The sequence below is a fragment of the Alosa alosa genome, chromosome 24 (genome assembly GCF_017589495.1).
Source record: "Alosa alosa isolate M-15738 ecotype Scorff River chromosome 24, AALO_Geno_1.1, whole genome shotgun sequence".
Lineage (NCBI taxonomy): Eukaryota > Metazoa > Chordata > Actinopteri > Clupeiformes > Clupeidae > Alosa > Alosa alosa.
The window spans coordinates 12,086,019-12,101,018 of NC_063212.1; the positions used below are offsets into that span (position 1 = coordinate 12,086,019).

The following is a 15,000-nucleotide window of genomic DNA, read 5'->3' on the forward strand; positions in this document are numbered from 1 at the left end:
ACACACACACACACACACACACACACACACACACACAAAGACACACTCACATACACGCACACACTCAAATCTCATACAGACACACCTACTGTATGAGAGCTTCTGCGAAGCCTGGCGGCGCTTATAAATAAGGTGCGTTTCCACAGCAACAGCAGCGGGGTTGGCATGACGATGGTGTCAGTGACCCTGGCAGATTAAGCATGACAATGATGCGTGACTGAACCCCCCACAGACACACTTACACCCAGTCACACACACACACACACACACACACACATGTGCGCGTACACTTCTCTCTCATCCCTCTGAGCTACCATACAATCCCATATTATGTAAAGCTGAGACTCTCCATCTGACTTGGAGGATGAACATCCTACCCCCCCCCCCCCAAACACACACACATAAACACACAAAGGCATACACACACAAACACACACACTCACATTTCCAGTTTTTTGTGTGCAAGGCTGGTCTCACCACCCCCCACCCCCCTTCCCCACTAGAAGATGTAATATCACCTCTTAGGGACAGGAGTGTGTTGTGAACAAGTCCTTAAACCAGTCCAGGCGTGCAGTGATACCAGAGTCTGCTTGTGTGTGTGTGTGTGTGTCAAAGTCTGTGTCAAACAGCACAGTTTTTTTACATCTGGCAGTGAGACTGCTGTCTGCCTGTCTGTCTGTCTGTCTACATACTTTGCTGTTTCTTTGTCTCCTATCAGGCAGCTCACCTGTCGCTCTGCACCAGTCTTCTGTTCTGCTTATCTTAAGTGTACACATGTGCTTCGGTGTCTCTTTTGAGCACACTGACCCCCTTCATGCCTTGAGATGTAACATCACTCTGGTCTGTTATGCCAATGGTATGACAATGCTTAGAAAGCCGTCTGGGTGTCGTATGGGGCGTCCACACTGTTGCAATCCACGTAAAACAAGTTTGTGCACATGCCCAATACTCCCAAACACAAGAATGTGTGCATTGAAACCCCATGTTTGTGATATTGTCAGCAAGTCGCTGATATTTCAACAGCTTGGAGTTAAAACAAGTGTCCATGTACAAATCAAAAGAACATCCTGTTTAGAATAGTCATATTAATACATAGTATTTTCATCTATATTGGTAATATCTGGGGTATTTGGAATATTACAGAAAGTGATATTGTTGGTATTTTCATCATTGAACCAGTCCATTTGTACAGTGTGGTGTGTGTATATTTTTGTCGTTCCCTCCTGCACACACACACACACACACACACACACACACACACACACACACACACACACACACACACACACACACACACACACACACACACACACACACACAAGTGTGACACTGTCTGCTGTCGCATCAGCCTCCTGAGATTTAAGTAATGCCCATCACACGGGTGTTCCCTACAGGGCTTTTCACTTGCTCAAGGTGAGAGGGATGAAAAAATGGAAAAGGTGAAATTCAAACATACTGTAGGCTCTTATTCAGGGAGGGAGAGAGAGGGGGAGGGAGAAAGAGGGAGAAGAAAGACAGAGATTTTTAACCACCATTTACGGTGTTGTATGTATTTATTTATTTATTTATTTATTTATTTTAACGATAAACACTTAATAACTTTAATTGCCATAACTTCAGCTTCAAACCAGCTTGTTTTGTAACTGTTAATTTGCACCAGAAGAAGTCATTGAATCAATACATTTATCACCCAGAGCGAGATAGTAATTTTCTCAGGGACTTGTTTGCTGCTTTTAACATTGCAAAATATAATTTGCAGTGTCTCAGAGGGCCCAACTTTCAGTTAGATTAATTGACTCTTATTAATGCCAAAAAGCCCTCACTCACAGACATGTTCTCCTATTGATTAAATTTCTGAGCAAGCTTTTTACACTCTCAGCATTCTGAACTATAAAGGGCACTTTAGGTGAAAGAATGGAAAAGATTTTCTGTTAAAAAGAAAAACAGTTTCTTTTTTTTTTTTTAGCAAATCCTGGCTCACTAAGTGCTCGGAGAAGTGTTTGAAAGTCCTTACACTCCCCCTCCTTCTCCTCTTCTCCTTGGCTTCCTACCAGCTCCCTTCCAGAAATAAAATAACAGGCGTCTCAGATCGTCGGCCATGGTCCTTTAATCTCCCTGGCACGGCTCCAAACACTTAAAGGCCCACTGCTCAGCTCTCTCCCCCAAGCACAGACCGCAAGGCTGGTCAGGGAGATGAAGACATCGCCAACCAAATGTGTTGCTAGGGAAGGGTCTGTCTGTCCTTCGCTGTGTGCATGAGTGTGTGTGTGTGTGTGCGTGTGTGTGTGTGTGTGTGTGTGTGTGTGTGTGTGTGTGTGTGTGTGTGTGGTGAGACAGACTACATGAAAATAATACAATGGCCGCTGTTCCATACCCACAGACAAACATATAATGTTTTTCAAAGTTTATTCTCATTTTCTTTCATTTTTTACAAATTATTGGTAATGTTAAGGCCCATAGTTCTTTTTTTCAATATCAGGCCTAGCTCATTACAATTCATTTCTGGTGGCACCACATAGTGAATAATGTTCAAAGCAAAACTGACTTGACATGTGACATGCCAATATCTTGTGATGTAAAGGTTAAAATTTCACAAGATTTGACACTGTATCACTGCCATATACTTTGGTTTTTAAACTTTGTCTCCAGTGAATCACTCCTTGTCACTGATGAGGTTCTTCAGAGAGCGTTCACGTGATCCTTGCACACCTGACTGTAAACATACCTGAGGGTCAGTGCCCTGGGCCTGGGTCCAACCCCAAAAATAGCCACCGAGAATGGACCCATTTGTTTTCTGTCATCTGCCTGAGTTTTCTTCTTTTTTTCTTTTTATCCAAGTTGTTATCAGATGTTCCAACAGTGGCACCAAAACAGTGATTTTCTTAATTTGATCTCTGAAGCGATCGCAAGGGGTGGGGTGGGGATAGAGGCTCACAGAGGAGGCAAAGTGGAGGTAGGAGTGCTAGGGTGGGGGGGGGGTGTGTGTGACAGAGAGGTACTACTTGAACGATCAAAGGAGCTTTGTCGTAGCTGTGACGATAAACCTTTCGTAATGACCACAAAGAGGAACACTGTTGCCTTTCAAGTGTGTACTTGTGCTTGTGGCAAAGTGCTCCTCATCCCACTTTCATCCCTCTCCCTCATCCCTCTCTCATTCCCTCTCTTTATCTGTCCATCTCTCTCTCTCTCTCTCTCTCTCTCTCTCTCTCTCTCGCTTTCTTCTGCGCGTGCCTCTCCTGTCCTCAGGCGCCCATAACATCAGCTGGCAATCTTGCTAGGCCACGCTTCTCTCCGCTACGATATTTTCATTGCGGATGGCACAGCGTGACTGAAGTTGCGTAATTTTTGGCCAGCTAATTGTTCTGGAAACGCTTGTGCTAGTGATTTGGCGATCTCTCAGAAGCATGTGCTCGGTGTTGTCACCAGTGAGGTCTCTGACGGAGAGTGGCATCAGGCCCGACAGGACTGGGTGTTTGGATGCAGAAGTGGATAATTGTATTTATATATAAATATTTAATTTTTTTGACTAAACTGACATATTTTCTGCCATTTAACATGTTTGTGTGGTAACTCAATTTTGAAACATGGTCCGCAAGCAAAAAAGCCTACTGTTGATTACTGTTAAAGACGGCATTTGGTACATTCGGTATGCATCTGTATTGAACCTAACATCCTGTACCTAAACAGTTCAATGCAAATACATGTACCTTTACACCCCTAATGTATAAACAGGGCTTAAAGTGTTAAGGCACCGTGCCTGAATTCAGGCGTGAGCTGGTATGCTTAAGATTTGAAAATAGGCAATGAGACAACAGTATATATGACGTCCTCATTTATAAATGTCTGATAACTTCAGGCACAGACATTTCTATTGCTTTAAGCCCTGTATATACATATGACACATTGCTCGGTATGTTTTCCCTGAGAAGAGACACAGCACGATTATTGTTGTATCACTATTGCAATGGCAATAATGATGAGTTTACCGTTCATTGTACAAGGTCATGAACAGTCGTTCTTGAGCCTGAGTGAGTGTGCACAGTCAGAGCTCCGTGGTTCTCAGTGGTTTGTTATGAAACTCTTCCACATTGAAAGGAAATAATCTTGTAAACCTTATCTGATCTGGCCTCTGCTTGAGACTCTCGGTGTGACCACTGATAACCATTCTGTATCTGTGTGGTTAGAACGTATTCAGATGGAATTATTACACAAGTCTGTGCATGCATGCATGCATCCAGGCCGCCACAGTGAAAGGTACTGTATGTTTGCATGTTGAAACCTTAGTGTAACAGACCCCAGGGCATTTCTCACTCTGTGTGTCGGGGGCACTGCTGTGATCAAACAATGATACTTTTCACAGAAAAGAGAAATTAGGGACAGTCACATTTTCTTCCACCCTTGTGAACTACAACCCCACGAGGGAAAGCCTGCGGATAATCATTCCCGGATTCAGTGACAGCTTGCATAAAGTCAGTGCTTTGGTGACATAATGGGAGGCTCCAGAGAGAAGGGTAGCTGAGGGGAAAAGAATTTGCCTTTTTTCCAACTCAGCTATCCATTTCACTGTGAGGACTGTTGGTCTGTACCCAGAAGATGGCGATTCTGTATGTGCCTTTTGGCAAAGAGAGAGAGCGAGGTTGCATGAAGGAGGAAGAGGATGAGTGTGTGAGAGAGAGAGAGAGAGAGAGAGAGAGAGAGAGAGAGAGAGAGAGAAAGAAGACAGCCTGGTCAAGTCAGGGTTGATACTGAACTGATGTTGGATGTCAGCTTCACTACACCTGGGAATGTGTACCTGTATGCCAGTGTGTGTGTATGTGTGTGTGTGTGTGCCTCAGTACTTATTAATGTCTTAAAGTCTCCCTGGCTTATATAAATGTCCTCTCTCCCAGCTGTAATTAGAAACTGATTGAAAGGTTACCCCCCCCCCCTTCACACACACACACACACACACACACACACACACACACACACACACACAAAACAGACACACACACCAAAAAAAGAAAAAAACACAGAGAAAGTAAAAGCCCGCAAGGCATGGGCTTGCTCACCCATGCACTATTAACCATGCCCTGTTTGGACATCCCAAGCCAGCTTGGCCAGGCGCATAGTGTGTGCCCTCTCTCTTGCCGTAGTGACCTGAAGCAGGTGTCTGTTTTAATAAAAGAGGAGGCAGGTCAGAGAGCCGGGAAAGGACTAATGCGGCCGGACCGGGAGAGAGATGACCGCCTTCTACTCTGGTGCTAAGGCACACTCTGCACTAGTTTCCAGCTCAGCCTCGCTCTCTCTATGGGATTGCTCTTTTTATCTGTCTTTCTTCTTTTCATTCTTTCTTTCATTCTTTCTTTCTTGTTTCTTTGGTTCGCGCCGTACCCTTTTGTTCATGAAATTCCATATCAAATGTGCTTATCTGTGTGGCCGACACCATGAAAAGAGGAAACACATGCAATGTTAAGAAAAAAGGAGAATCGCTGAAGGCTGAAAAAAGATGAATGAATCTCTCTCTTCATCACTCTCTCTGCTTCTCTTGCCCTCTTACCCCGAATAACCCCCTCTGTCTTTCTTTACCCCCTTCTCTACTCCCCTGTCTTCCTCCATTGCTCTCTCTCCTCCTCTCATCCTCTTCTCTCTCTCTGTCCCTTTCTCTCCTTCTCTCCTCTTATCCAACTCTCTCTTACCCCCCTCTCTCTCAGGGTCTGGTGGGGGAGAAGTACGGCAGCATCCGCGTGCCGGGGGAGGTGGAGTCGGCCGAGTTCGAGATGATCCTGGACGCGGCGGTGGAGGCGGGCCTGGACACGCGTCTCCTGGAGGAGTGGTACTGCCGCGACGAGAATGCCGTGCCGCCCGCCTACTACCTCAAGCCCAAAGCCCAGATGCTGAAGAACTACCAGAACTCAGTACGGGACCCAGACACTTCCTCTTATGTCTGTTTCCCCATCTGTCTGCCCTTTGGGGTAACCCTGACCTTGATCCTTCTGTCATAAGACTGACATAAGCATCTCATCCCACATGTTAGGGCAGATATACCCGATTTGTCAGTGGTCATCACAGGTGGTTAGTCAGCACTAACAGTGTCCAGTGATTTGATGGTTGCCCTTGTTTGTACCTATAGATTATTATCTATAGTTATTTAATTATATTGTTATTATCATATAGTTATTGAAAAAAAGAATGTTATGATAGCTCCAGTCAGACTTTTAGTTATACAGTAATATGCTAGTGTGCTGTGGTAGCATTCTATAAGCTATTTTTAGAGCTGTCTTGACAACTGCTGAATGTGAAAACATGTTATGTTACTGGACATTTGCTGTCATAGTTATTTATGAGAAGTTGTGAAATCTGCCATGGCATGGTTATATTTGTTTTATGACAAAGGCTTAAAGAAAACCGTTACCCAATCCACTGTGTTGAATTGCTACACCATCTGTGTCCTTCTGAAGGTCATTTGTGTTGTGAAAAAGTGATGCTAGTTCTAGTACTTTTGGTGACCGTGTTTTACGACACAGTAATGCTCATACCTCACATTCATCGTGTCACAAATGGTTGTCTAATTAATTCCAGAGCAAAACACATTTGCCCTCATGGCCATCTTTTCATCAGTTCTTTCCTCATTCCTCCATCCCTGCATCTCTCCATCCCCTCATCTCTCATTTCTGTGTCTCGCCGCTTGCTTTCCGTACCAGAATTGTAAAGGAGCAAAATGGCGAAGATAGAGTATTTAGTTTGCTGGAGCGTTCGTGTTGAAAAGAGAGATGGCCTTCTCAGGTCTCTAGGGGGCATGTCTGTGAATAATATCCGGCCATTCAATCTTAATGCCTTTGAATCTCCATTCAAACTATCGGTGGAGTCAGTGAACACTCATACATTTATTGGTGTTTTTTGTGGGACAGATAAACAACATAAAGGATAAGGCACATGTGTCAAAGCAGTCAGGATTGTGCCTGAAATCTCAGGTGTCTTTTGAAAGTGGTGATAATAAAATGTTTTTTTAACGTGGGGAAGAAAAGCTGGTGCTTTCACGACCTTCCAAGGGTCAGTACGTTTGTTGTAGCCAGTGATATTAAGTTCACAGCCGTTCACAGCTGACGACAAGGACAATCTGTTTATCTGCAGCCCAAAAGTCCTGTAAAACACTGTGGACAAAAAGACTGCCAGCACAAGAGTTTTATGTGGAACGCCCTCAAAATGGCCGACTCTGGAGAGAACACTGTTTGCCTGCGGCAGGCTTTACGAGAGTCATAAATTCAGGTTGTGTTTTTAAATAAAACCCCTCCAAGCACTCAGTCTTTATCTCTCCTTCCTCAGCTCTCCTTGCCAGTGTCTCTCCTACCTTCTCTCATTCTCTCTCTCTCTCTTTCTCCCTCTCTTTCTCTTTCACTTTCTCAACTTCCCAGTTTCACCCACCTGCATTTTTATCACTGTTCCCCTCCCTCCCTACCCCCATGTAGAACTTATTCATCCATTTTTCCTGTCCTCTTTTTCCCAGCTTCCTTCTCTCTCTCTCTCTCTCTTATTCATTCCATCTCTCTTTCTTTCTCTCTTATTCATTCTCTCTCTCTTTCTCTCTTGCTCTGCCTGTCTCTCTCTCTCTCTCTCTCTCTCTCTCTCTCTCTGCATAAATCTGCTGCTAACACACTGCTGCTTGCTGAAGGGTAGTGTTAGCATCATCGCTCTCCTCCTGTCTCTCTGCTGGAGTAAAATGAGAAAAGGCAGCAGGTGCTTATTCCCTCGTACCCATCTGACCAGAAACCACCCCCCAAATACACACACACACACACACACACACACATACACACTCACACTCACACACAAACACAGACACACATACTCTTACAGATGGGCCTGAAAACTGACCCAACTCTCCTCCTCATCCAGCCTCCTCATGCTCCGCAGGCCCCTCTCTCTGTCCGTCTCTTCCTCTACCTCTCTTTTCTTCCCTCTTTCCCTCTCTCCCTCTCTCTCCTTCCCTCTTTCCCTCTCTCCTCTGGGGAACTAGACACCAAAGACACGGCGTGTAAGTGACGGTCGACATGCCCCAGAGTGCGTGTCCTAAGCTCAGGGTGTGTCTCTGTTCTATCCTCTCAGCTGGTGCCTGGTACACTGCCCATGGCTGTCCCATGATCATGTACAGTTGGTAGGGCAGCTGAGACTACTTGCAGATAAAGGGACTTTTCTGTGAGAATGTAGCAAAGAAGACATCTAAACTTTTTGTAATAAGACAAGGGAAAAGTCAGAAAATGTTTAGGACAAGCAACATCCATGTAATTGTGTCGTCATGCTTTTTATTATCTCATATACCATATTTTCCATGCATTTAATGTTTTTCTCTCTTTATTAAGGTTCGTTCACACCAGGAACGATAACTATAAAGATAACTATAACTATAACGTTAAAATCATCCACACTGACCAACGATAAGGAAAGTCTCTCCTTGTGTTGATGAATGTGATGGATAAAATTTGATGGATTCTGATTGGTTGTCAGCTTTCTATAGTTATCAAAATCGGTCGGAAAGTGATCCCCAACGATACCGTTTTTTTTTTATGTCGATATCATTAACCAGTATATTATATAGTCATTCATATTAGCTAGAACGATCATTTTTTGTCGTTATTGTTATAGCTATCGTTGTTGGTGTGACCCTTTATCTTCTCACTACACTGCTCCATCTTGAGTTGCATCTTATTGCCTTTCCCTGTAGTCTTCTCTGCTCTGACATCCATCAATCTGTGTCCATTTCTCCATCCAGATGGAGTCGAGCAGCGCGGCCAAGTCCAAGAACGACAAGGCGTGGCGCGGCGTCTCAGACGAGATCAAGAAGATCTTCCGCACGGCTGTGCTGCAGCTGCAGGAGAAGGGCACCATGAAGAGCGTCCAGGCCAAGAAGTTCCTCTGCTCACGTACAGTAACCTACATCCTACTCTGGTAGTGTAGTGGGTAAGGAGCTGGGCTGGCATGCAGTAGCCTTGTGGGTTCAATTCCCGGCTTCCACCGTTATGCACTTGAGCAAGGCACTTAACCCCGAGTTGCTCTGGGGAGAATGGTCTTTGCAATAACTGTTGCTTTGGATAAAAAATCAGCCAAAGTCAGCCAAGTCTAAGAATAAGTATACTCTACCTCAACACCAACTCTCTACAGTTTAAACGTCTTTTGAATTCTCTTCAATTCTATTCAAGAGGCCAAGGTATGGAAGGCACTAAAGGCTAAATAATACCAAACACCATGTTTCAGCCATCCATCCGACATCAGTCTATTGTTAGAAATTCAGCAGTAATGCAGACCGGCAGTGCTTCACGCACACATTATGTCCACTGAAACAACAGGAGAGAGTAATTTTTTCACTTCAGTTCTTTTTTTAGGGAGTAAGTGAATCATACACATACAAAAACGCATTGTCAAACACATTGTCTCATCACGCCAGAGATGGAGGCACTTGAAATGGACTAATTCACATTCCACTCTTGCCAACATCTTTGTTATAACAGTGTAAATTTTCAGTTAGGTGCAAAATTTGCAATTATAGTAGGCACACGTATGGTAGGATAAGGCAGTTTTTCAATATTATGACAGCCATGACATCAAAGGGAGGTTATAATATTTGTTATTTTTTCATCCAGTCATCCTCATATTTATGAGACGTTTCTCAAGCCGCAGAGTGTAACCCACATTGTTTTGTTAAAGTCCATTGCGTAAGCTTAGTCTTTTTGAACTGGATTGGATTTTGGAGGGATGTTGCTCCTTCCTGATCCGAATGTCATCCCATAGATCCAGCATAGCATTAAGCCTACCAGGGAAATGTTAAGTCAGTTTCTATACAGTGTCTTTTCAGAATGTGTCTTTTTTACACTCTCAACTTCAAAGAGCATTTACGGAGATGAAAGAAAGTCTTGGGACGAGGGCTCATCTTCACGCTTTGCCGTATTTAAATGTGTCTGCGCCACGGGGGTTTCAAATGAGATCTAATACAACTGACTTAATGTGCTCAGGTTAATCCAGTGATCTCAACCAGCTCTCTCACTAATGCCATCCTACCCACGTGTGTGTTTTTTTCCTTGGGTCGTCTCCTCTGTTTCCTCCCAATTACTCCTCATCTCTCTCTTCCCCTCATCGTCTCCATTTTTTAATCTTCATTTGTTCTGAGGTAGCAGAGCAGGTTCACGCAATCGGGGTGAAACCTGGTGGTTAGTTTTTGGAGATACCTGACGGGGTTCACAGACAGGGAAGGAGTGAAGAGGAAGCCTGGCTATCCCTGCCTATAGCTCTCCAGTTCAATTTTCACTAGATCACCGTGATATTTTCAACATCACATTTTTCTCTAGGAAGGCATGTACAGTATATTCATGTATTCATATACTGTTAATTAACATATCTGCCCAGAGACAGGCATAATGAATTGTGAACTAAGTGTGCACCTTTGGTACTGACAGCATTAACAGCAAGTTCTGAAGTTATCCAAAGAAGTGGGATTTGTGGTCTAACCATGTTTGGCTGGAGATGCAGGGACACCTGGAAGTTAGGGTTGGGTCTTAGAGGGGAAAACCTGTATATTAATTCCTACACTTAGTTCACATTTCTTTATGCTTGTCTCTGGGTAGACATGTTAATGGAGCGGTGTCGGTGTAGTGGCTAAGGACCAGGCAGTAGCCATAGAGTCAGCATTGGGGGGGACAAAGTGTCCCATACAAATTCATCACACAGATGTCAGTATGTTTATATATGTTTTCTTTTTAAAACTAGTAATAGTGTTCCATAGCTCTGTTCTTCCCCTCTTTGTGTTATTCTATCTGATGGAATTGATTAGGGATGAAGAAATTACAACCATAACTATAATGATATGAACAAAACTCATTACGCATTACTGGAAAAATAAGTCCCCGCCTTTAAGACAGACATGCAGGGTACGACCCCATCCATATGCCACACCCTGCCTGCATGGAACCATTGACTGATATGGGACCTGAATATTGCCGTAGGTTATCCATGAATAAACCTGCATATCAGATTTTGTGTTGGTTTTTCTCAGAAATGCCAACACCCAAGGCCATCTGTAAGTGTGTGTGTGTGTGTGTGTGTGTGTGTTGTGTGTGTGTGTGTGTGTGTGTGTGTGTGTGTGTGTGTGTGTGTTAGTTATGACAGCAACAATAGGCTAGCTTGTGAGTCTGTGTGAACCTCACAGACAAAAGGCGTCTTTGATTTCTCAAATGTAATGTTATAATTTGATTATGAAATAAGAGATGAACTGACGATGATATATATTTAGTTTTATACATTTAGTTTGCATAGACTATAAGTATTAGTGTTGATTTGGTGTTGTCAACAATAAATGTCAACAATTAATGGGAACATTAACAGATCCTAAATTTACGTGATGGGGCTTGTGGCTTGTTACGTAGGCCTATAGAATTTATTTATGCTATTGTAGCATAGTTGCATATTGGTGGGGTCATGTCCCCCTCAAAGAATATTCTGATATCGACTGGGAGCCGTAGCATGCAGTAGCCTGAAAAGTTGTGGGTTCAATTCCAGGCTTTCACCGAGCAAGGCACTTAACCCCAAGTTGCTCCGGGGACAATGTGATCCCTTGTATGAATACATGTAAATGTAAATTAAGCTTTGGAAATGGAATGTTTGTTTTCCTGGTGATTCTAGTGTCAGAGACGTCTCCACACTGTGAATTACAAAGTCATGCCTGACAGCAAATGTGTGCCTAGTCTGACCTGGGGAGGCATAAAGGACACACGTCAGGAAGGCAGCCTGTCTTGGTGGGCACATCCAGAAGCCGAGGATGGTGTGGGTATAGTCCTACAGGAGGTTGGCACCAAAAGGGGCAGCAGCAGCAGCAGGGGTGGCAGGCGTGTGTGTTTTTTGGGGGTGCCAGCGCTCTGTGTGAATCTCAGACGGGTGCCAGCGCTTTGCCAGCAGCCCCTACTGAGATGCCGCCGTCCCTCCAGGGGATTATGTGTCTGTCGCTGTCTCTCCCACACCTCTCCGCTCGCCACAGGCCCAAACTCAAAAACAGAAACGCAAATCCCCCCTTTTAGAATGTTTTTTTTTTTTTTTTTTTTTTTTTTTTTTTTGCTGTAATGTATTCTGCTAGACCCATTCAGGTGAACACAATGCAGCGTGAAGTGTTTTGCATGATTCTCTCTCACACACACACACTCTCTTTCTTTCTCTTTCTCTCTCTCTTTTTTTTACTCTCTCTTTAGTGAGAAGGAAATCCATAGGAGAGTCAATTGAGAATTGAGCTGCAGTCAGTAAGCTTGCCCAGCACAGACTCAACCACCACCCAACCCCACTTCTCCCTCCAAACACCCCTAACCCCCTTCATGGCTCACCCCCTCGATCGTAAGTCGGGCTGCTGCGTGTGTGATATGGAGCAGCTGATACACGGAGGTGCTCTCTCTGGAGGCAGGGGCGGATTATGAACTTTCGGGCCCAGGTGTATTAAGGGCCCAGATGTATTAAGGGCCCCTGGGCCCAGATGTATTAAGGGCCCCTGGGCCCAGATGTATTAAGGGCCCCTGGGCCCAGGTGTATTAAGGGCCCCCCACTAATTGTCGCTCATGTGAGAGGGGAGGTTTGGGGGTCTTCCCCCAGAAAATGTTTAATTTGTTTGATGTGATTTCCTGTATTCTGGTGCATTTTGGGGATGGCCAATACTTTAATTCAATCAGATTCATAGCCTACATCCTGATTTGTTGATATTGAGGCAATGACTCCATGCAAAGGCTTGGGCTTCAGGGCCCCCTGACCCCTTGGGCCCCAGGCCTGGGCCCTGTAGGCCCGTGCAGTAATCCATCCCTGTCTGGAGGTCTTTGATAAAACGCCGAGATGTGGGATTAAACAATCCTATCAAAAACATGCCGTCATCCACCACCTCCGCCACCTAACAAACACGTTCACATGCACACACACACACACACACACACACACACACATACTCTCTTTTGTTACTCACAAATTTCCAAACAGGGCTTAGGGAAACCTATCTAATTGCTTGCTTAAAGAGTCGTGTGCCAGAAAGCTGCATCATTTCTTTCTGGCTAAACATCAAATCCGCTTTTTTCTTCTCTACGGCAGACTTATTTTATTTGAAAGACAAGAGGCTTAGCCGGTAAAATGGTTCATTTTTAACGAAAGGAAAAACAACAAGCTTAAATTTTTTTCAGACAGAAACGACAAAACGTCTTCATTACGCCATTTTTACATCTCTGTCTCTCGTTCCCTTTAGCCCTGGAAGACGAGCTGGACTTCGCACTGGGCAAGCAGACGCCGGCCTTCCTGAAGAAGTGTGTGTGCTACATCCGCAAGATCGCCAACTTCGACCGGCACGCTAAGCTGCCCGAGATGGCCCGCTACATGGACATCATCACCGACGCCGACCGCGTCATGCGTAACCAGGAGGCATACGAGCGGCTGCTCAAAGTCCGTGACGAGTTCATTCCCACGGTGGTGGCGGCGTCCAACCTGCGCGTCTACTCTTCCGTCACACACTGTGACATGAAGCTGGGCTACTCACAAGTACGAATGGGAATGGGACCACGGGCAGTCAGTGTCATAATTTTCCGATTTTAAGGTCAAATCTACGTACTGTATACAAGAGATAAGAGATGATCCGCACACCAGACTACACCAGGCTAGTCTGAGGAAGAGTCGTGAGACTCGAAACTGCAAATAAAAAACATATATGGGAACTCCTTGTTGTGCAGATCATCTCATATGTTTTGTAGACTAATAGGGTTTCAATCCTGCTCCCATCCAAATGGATTTGGAGACGTATGTGGCCTCTCACTAATTCCCTAAATTCACGTGCATACTGTGTACTAAAGATCTAATATTTTTGTGTTTTTCTTTATTACAGTCTTTTCCAAGAATACTTTTGTCTAACTCGAAATATTTCAGTAAATAGGGCTATTTTTCACATTGTCACTCCTAATTGTAAGCAGTTTCTGCTCACAATACAACTCACTCGCACATAATCCACTTCTACTCTGACTAAACTTACTAGACGTCTTAGAACCCCCTATCCTATTCCCTCCCCTTATCAATCGCTAACCTATCTGAGCCCCTAAATATTCCCTCCCAGACACCTCCCCCCAATCAAAACACATCAGAACTCATTGACACATTCTATGACAGGAAGGAGAGGGAGACACAAACACTCATGCGCGTGCACGCGCACACACACACACACACACACACACACACACACACACACACACACACACACACACACACACACACACACACACACACACACACACACACCGGGAAAACAGAAGACACAGGGGAACACAGGGGAAAGTCCAACACGGAGGCAAATAGCCTCGGCGCTACAATATGTAAATATTTTACATACTGATTTGTTAACACCCAACAATCTTGATATGTGATTCCTTAGACCAGGGATTCCCAACCTTTTTTGGCAGGTGACCTTATTTTAAGGGCACAAAACGTTGGCGATCCCAATCATTCACATATTGCGAGAGATAGCTCATCTCTGCTGTAACATCCAGACGAGAGTGGTACTTTGTTTCAAACATTGATCTCATGCGAGCTGTCTACGTTTATTTTTTATTTAGCTAGATTGTAATGAAGGATCCATTACTTAACTTGGATATCATGGGTTTTTTAATATTTTTTAAATTTAATTTATGTATATTTTTATGTAATGTACTGGTCAATTGTGAGAGACCCAGTATCTCAGGCGACCCCATTTGAATTTCAGGCGACTTCACATGGGATCCTGACCCCAGGGTTGGGAAACGAGCCTTAGAAAAGATGTTTTGCATTGGGTCTTTAAAAAGCTAGAATTTCTTTATCAGTTTTTTTTCCACGTGCCATGTGTCTTTCACATGCTAAAAAATGGTTCTGTGAAAAATGGCTAAAAAACTGGCTAAATCCAAAATCCCCTCGAATCCCTCAATTTCTCACTAGACCTATGAATGTGGCTCTGGATACATAACAGGATATCTTTTTCCTAGAGCCGATTTTATA

At 44.2% G+C, this 15,000-nt stretch overlaps 1 protein-coding gene across 4 annotated transcripts in view; it reads left to right on the forward strand.

The window, feature by feature from the left end:
* Positions 1-15,000, forward strand: part of LOC125289711 (NACHT and WD repeat domain-containing protein 2) — a 56,889-nt gene that overhangs the window by 31,017 nt on the left and 10,872 nt on the right. For 3 of the 4 annotated variants that reach the window (XM_048236683.1, XM_048236682.1, XM_048236681.1), the window contains exons 5-7: positions 5,694-5,954; positions 8,750-8,900; positions 13,235-13,524. In XM_048236683.1, coding sequence (XP_048092640.1) covers positions 5,694-5,954; positions 8,750-8,900; positions 13,235-13,524 — 702 coding nt within the window. The remainder of the gene's footprint in view (positions 1-5,693; positions 5,955-8,749; positions 8,901-13,234; positions 13,525-15,000) is intronic. The other variant, XM_048236685.1, reaches the window with a different exon arrangement.